Here is a 5,724-nt window from a genome sequence, read left to right as displayed (position 1 = left end):
TATATATATATATATATATATACATACTTTTATTGCCTAGTACATTTATTACACAGATTTAGAACACATTTTGGAAAAGTCATGTTACCTGCACAGAACCTTTTATAAACTGCCAATTTTCCAAATATACCATAGTGATGGCTTGTAAAATCAAAATGGCTTTCTGTCTGTCTACCTGCCTGACTCTTCCTCTGTCTGTCTCTCTGTCTGTGTCTCTCTGTGTCTCTGTTTTTTTGCACCCCTTTTTTTTGTACTTGCTGCTGATAATTGGGATCTGTGTGTTTATATGATTTTTTTCCTGAGACAGGATCTCATGGAGCCCAAGCTAGCCTGTAGCTTCCTCTGCTTCTATAGAGGACTTCTGTTTGCTGCTTTAGTCACCTGTGAGTTGCTGAGGCTACTGTAAGCAAGCTCCACCTCTGTTCCTGTGAGTTACTTGAATTAAACCAATTGCATCATCGAACTAGACTTGAGCAACTAGATATAGGCTATATCGAGTCTCACCATGTACTCCAACACTGAACACTCTGTTTCTGTCTGCTCAAGGTGTCTGAACACTTAGAAAATGGCTTGTGCCACATGTTTTAGAATGGCAACGGCACATGCCCTCCACAAAGATATTAGGGTTCTGTGTGCAATTATCTATAACAATTCTATTTCTTTAGTGACCCTGCTGCATTTGGAGTGATGGGACAGTGTTCACAACAACCTGTTGCCAGACAGGAAAGACGAGGCAGGCTGAGGATATAGCTCATTTGGTAAAGTGTGCAAGCATGAAGAGCTGAGTTCGACTGCCATACCCTCAGACATTCTTATGCTTGTTTGTCATCTCAGCACTGATGGGATCAAGTCCCACAAGTTCCTAGGACTTGCTGACCAGTGCTAGTCTAGCCTCATTTGTGACCTCTCCAAAGGTCATGGTAGAGTTCTTGAAGACAGGCCGACATGTACACATGCCCATACACATGAACACATGGATCTATATGTAATCACCCTTTTAAAAGACAGTATCGATGAAAGACGACTCTTAATACAATCACTTAGCCAGATAAAGTCTTATGAAGGATTTTACAACATAGGCTTGGGGAATCCTAGCACGTAACATATCATACTAATAGGTTGTAACCCATCTTAATGGTATTTAGCAATGCTAAACAGTGTAAATTGCCCCAGTGTCCCAGCAGATGTGGATCCCGGTGCTAGGTCTTCATAGCAATCAGCAGCCGCTCTATGTACCCTTTTCAAAGTCTTAAAGCTGGAGACCCCGGAAGCTGGCCAAGCTCTAACTTCTGTCTTTGTGACTGTTCAGAGGCAGAGGACTCCTGCATGATCATATATTCTTTATTTCTGCCAAGTACCAGCTTCCAGATGTAGAATAGCAGAGCAAGAGGTGTTCAGCAACATTTCTCACCAGACCCCTGAGCTCCTGGGAGAACTGTTCTCACTCCCTGAAAATTCACTGGAACAATTCAGCATATTCCCTTCTCTGGGAAGATACTTCATCAAGGCCAGAGTAATCAGCAGGCCTACAGCTTAGAAGCCCAGTTTTACACTCCCACATTCCCACGGATTGTGCCCTTCTTGAAAGTACACTCTGCTCATTGCAACCCCAAACTGCTGTCACTGGTTGTATCTGAAGACGTTCAACCCACAATAAATGACATTGAGAAGGCAGGCAAGTCGGGATGGCTGTGACTGACTTGATACATTGTAACGTGGGCTAAGCCAGAAGAGAACACTTCCAGGTCATGGTTCTTCATGCTGAACCAAGAGGTTAAGCCCAGAATTTCCAGAAGCAGGAACACTGTCAACAGCATCCAAGCTATGGAACCTCAAGAAGCCACCCAGTCGTCTAATCTGAGAGATGATCAAATTAAGGAAAGCAATAGTAAGTATAGGGATGGGACAGATGCTCTAATTATCTCTGTCACTTTGCAGACTAAAATGGACAGACATTTGCCTGCCGGCTTGGTCTGCAGCCCTTCCTTATCCCTCCCCACCCACCCTGGACTGACTCTGATTCCCTGATCGTTCTCTTCTTGTTTCTTTCTTCCAGAAGCAACTGCATGGATAGTCTTACAGGATATGCTGGAGAGAGAGGAGAAAGAAGGTGTACAGTGCTACCCTGTGTTGGGGGCCATGTCTGCAGAAGGAGAAGGTGCAAATGAAGAAGAATCCAGAGATGAAACTTCTGATGGCAGCTCATACTCCGTAGATGGCAGAAGCCATGATGTCGGGACGAGCAGCAGTAGCCATGATGTCGGGACGAGCAGCAGTAGCCAGGATGAGGGCCAACTAGAGGAGCCGATCCCCAGGGACACAGAGGGCTGTCAGGCTCTCCCACGTCCACGAGGCCAGCTGTCCCGCAACCGCTACAAGTTCACCGAGTTCCAGCTCCAGGAGCTGGAGCGCGTTTTCGAACGCAATCACTATCCTAGTGCTGCGATCCGGTAAGACCATTGTCTGGCTTGTGCTTGGGAGTACCAAATGCTCTGGAAAGGTATCTGGATCTTTTCTTCCCCTCCTGAAATAGAATCTACCTGCAGACTATAGTCTCCCACACCCTAGTCTTTTATACTTGGGTTCTGGGATGCGGTGGGGGAGGGCAAACACGAATGAAGATATGTTCATGTAGTATTTAAACGAATCAAAGTAAGGTTTGAACAGGGGGTGTAAAGTCTGAGGTTGGCTGAGGAAATACAGAATGGTCTTTGTTTAAAATTTAATTGTACATCATGTAGCTTTTGCATTATATTAAATTTTTCTAAGTGCGTTGGAACATTTTTCTTAATCACTGATTGGATTGTTAACTGCTGATCATTTTGTAGGGTGGGGGAGGGTGTATTCTTCCCTTTAAAATTTCTATTCAAGAAAAAGAAAACTGTTCCTAAAAGCAAGATAAAGTTCTAGGCATGGTGACGTGTAGCCTGAGCAACAGAACTGAGGGGACAGGCTCAGTGCAAATTCCAGGACCTCTTGATCTATAGCCTAATCCATCAGCCAATCAACCAACCAAACAGCCAACCAACCAATCAAAGCTGGGGGTGGTAGTCCTTGTTTGTAATCACACCGATTGGAAACCTGGGAGGTGGCAGAATCAGGGTAAGAAGGTCCTCCTCGACTACACAGCTCCAGGAGGCCTGTGCCTCAGGACCCCTCAAACACAAGCAAGCCTGTCCAAAGCTGTGACTGCAAGAGGGCAGCAACACCACTGCCCATTTCCCCTGTCTCCTCCCTTCTCCCTTTTCTTCCTCCTCCCTTCTCCTACCTCACCCCTCTCCTTGCTTTCTCCCCACCCTCCCCCTTGGAACTTTCAGGAAGCCTCATTCTGTAGCACAGACGTGTGCTAACAGCCTTGTGAGACCTTCGACATTGTTTTGTGCCTGCTGTAGTTTTACTATTTTGTGGTTTAGTATTTAGTATCCACTCAGTAGGTTGGATTTTTTTTTTGCATGGTAATTAAACATTAGAAATTCCCATGTGCTTTCTATTAATCCATTTTCTTCTATTTGGATTTATCTTTGCAGCCCAACAAAGTTCTGAAAACCTTCTTTCCTCTGTGTATTTTTGTTCACAGCTTTTTGTTTTCTTTTCTTTTTGTGGGCAGAGTCCCAGGCACCACCATATGCTGACGTCAGTAACTTATTTTGTGATGTTTTCTGTTTCACTGATTTTCAAATCGCATCTGAGTGTTTCAGGGACATATTCAGTTTTTCATGTTTCAATGAATAGCAGAAAAGAAAAGAAAATCGTTGGTAGCAATACCCTTTAAAAGCATCAAAATCCTCAAGGTGAATGTCACAGAAGGGAAATGGTGCCAAACGTCCGAAAACAGATATAAAATGCCCTTCTTGTTTTTATTTTATCGATGAGGCCAAATACTGAACATTTTCAACTTTTGCCCACAGAAGGGAGCTCGCGAAATGGATAGGTGTGACAGAATCCAGAGTGGAGGTCAGTAACTAGAAAAAAAGATTGCTTCAGATCGTGAATTTGTTAAATGGATGAAGCTGTATTGTTTTTTTGACTGTTCTAGGTTTGGGCAATGAAGGTATTTTGTTTGGTTCTGAGGCAGGGTCTTTCTACATAGCCCTGGCTGTCCTGAAACTTACTATGAGACTAGGCTGGCCTCAAGTACACAGAGGTCCACCTGCCTCTGCTGTAATTAAAGGCATGTACTATCATGCCTGGCTAGGAAATGAGTTTTGAACTTTGTGGGATTTATTCATGGAAAATGGAATAAGAAAATTCCACAATACCAAAATGTCTCACTTTCAGAGGGAACATGACTTTCTAAATGTTGAAAAAAATAAGTATATAGTATTGAACTGTATGGAGTTCATAACCCCCTGGGGGGTACAGACTCAATGCGGATTATAGTTAGTTAATCTCTGAGCCAAACTTGAGTTTGCCCAGTGAAACTGGGTGAGAGAAAATTTTTAAAAGAAGACCTTGAGTATCTTGCCAGCCAAGAACTGTTATGCTCTGCCAACATTAGGTAGTCAAGAAAGCCTCAGAATAGTCCTTGAATGTCTGCAGAAGCCTAGTATAGAAGCCCGAAAGAGCAGTTAGTCATATCATAACAAAATAGATGGTGCAGGCCGTACATTTTTGGGTTGGGATTCACTGAGTCAGGGTTACTGGGAACTTATCTTCCAGGGACTGGAGTCAGAGACAAATGGCTAGTGGGTTCCAAGATGGATGCCTAACACAAAATGGACTTTCTTTAGCCATCACAGAACCTGTTTTATTCCTTAAACATAAAGAGACTCTATTATATGTATATATTTATGAATAAATTACTAATACATGTCCTAAATTTTAAAAATACATATTCATTATATGCACAAACAGTTGTACAAACTATATAGATATGTAGAAGATAAGTAAGCCATTCACACTAGTGTAGTTTAGGTGACAATGAATTATTTTGAATAATAAACTATACTAAAACTCTATACCCATGGAGGGAGATTATAAACATTCAGACCTTGGAGTGCCCCTCATGGAATTAGAACAAGAAAGAAGGTTCTTTCATGGAATGTAAAAGCTCACTGGTATATAAGCTTACATGATAGGGTCTTCAGTTATGATGCTGACTATTCATTACACTAAGACAACTGTTCTTTCTCTTTCATTGCAGAACTGGTTTAAGAGCAGGAGGGCTAAATTCAGGAAATGCTTGAGGGTGTAAGTGCTCTGAAGTGTTCCTCATGGTGCTCGCCGAAGCTGCACTTTTCCCTAAAGATTGTGGAGGAGTGCTAGAGAACCACCTTTGCTCAGGAGACAGAAGCAGATGAGATTTTGCTGCCACCCATGCATCATTTTACTCTCTCTCTCTCTCTCTCTCTCTCTCTCTCTCTCCAAATATATATATATATATATATATATATATATGTGTATATATATATATATATGTGTATATATATATATATATACTTCTTCCTCTCTCTCTCTCCAACCCACCCTTATCACCTCAGCTCTTTTATTTTCAATAAAGTGGTGAAATCTCAATATATTTGCTTCATGAGTCTTTGGGGATCATTAGTATGCTATGTGTGTAAATTATCAAGAAAATGTCATTTAAAAAGAATGACAAAGTTCTCTTCCATAAGGTGACACCACTGAACAGACCACAGACACATCTCAAGTGTGAGAGTTGGCTTTCTCTGACCACATAATCTCTTTTATCCACTTCCCTATCATAATAGTTTTTTTTTTTTT

General features: G+C 42.0%; 1 protein-coding gene across 2 annotated transcripts; it reads left to right on the top strand.

Moving 5' to 3' along the window:
• The first annotated feature begins 1,674 nt into the window (after positions 1-1,674).
• On the top strand, positions 1,675-5,366 carry LOC116077825 (rhox homeobox family member 2-like). Of its 2 annotated transcripts, none has more exons than XM_031352748.1 (4): positions 1,675-1,888; positions 2,060-2,450; positions 3,909-3,954; positions 5,144-5,366. In XM_031352748.1, the coding sequence occupies exons 1-4, from the start codon at positions 1,759-1,761 to the stop codon at positions 5,192-5,194; spliced, it is 618 nt and encodes a 205-aa protein (XP_031208608.1). In that variant the 5' UTR covers positions 1,675-1,758; the 3' UTR covers positions 5,195-5,366. The 2 variants fall into 2 exon arrangements, with proteins under 2 accessions (XP_031208608.1, XP_031208535.1); XM_031352675.1 differs by having other exon boundaries at positions 2,057-2,450.
• The last annotated feature ends 358 nt before the right edge of the window (positions 5,367-5,724 follow it).

Source organism: Mastomys coucha, chromosome X (assembly GCF_008632895.1).
Source record: "Mastomys coucha isolate ucsf_1 chromosome X, UCSF_Mcou_1, whole genome shotgun sequence".
NCBI classification, from domain to species: Eukaryota; Metazoa; Chordata; class Mammalia; order Rodentia; family Muridae; genus Mastomys; species Mastomys coucha.
The sequence above is the reverse complement of the archived record's forward strand: the minus strand, read 5'-3'. Positions and strand labels throughout refer to the sequence as shown.

Excerpts from the sequence above, each read along its gene's own strand:
- LOC116077825 (XM_031352675.1), top strand. The coding sequence starts at position 1,759 with ATGCTGAACCAAGAGGTTAAGCCCAGAATTTCCAGAAGCAGGAACACT. Across the intron at positions 2,451-3,908 it reads TATCCTAGTGCTGCGATCCG|AAGGGAGCTCGCGAAATGGA; the intron begins GTAAGACCATTG and ends TTTTGCCCACAG. Across the intron at positions 3,955-5,143 it reads TGACAGAATCCAGAGTGGAG|AACTGGTTTAAGAGCAGGAG; the intron begins GTCAGTAACTAG and ends CTTTCATTGCAG.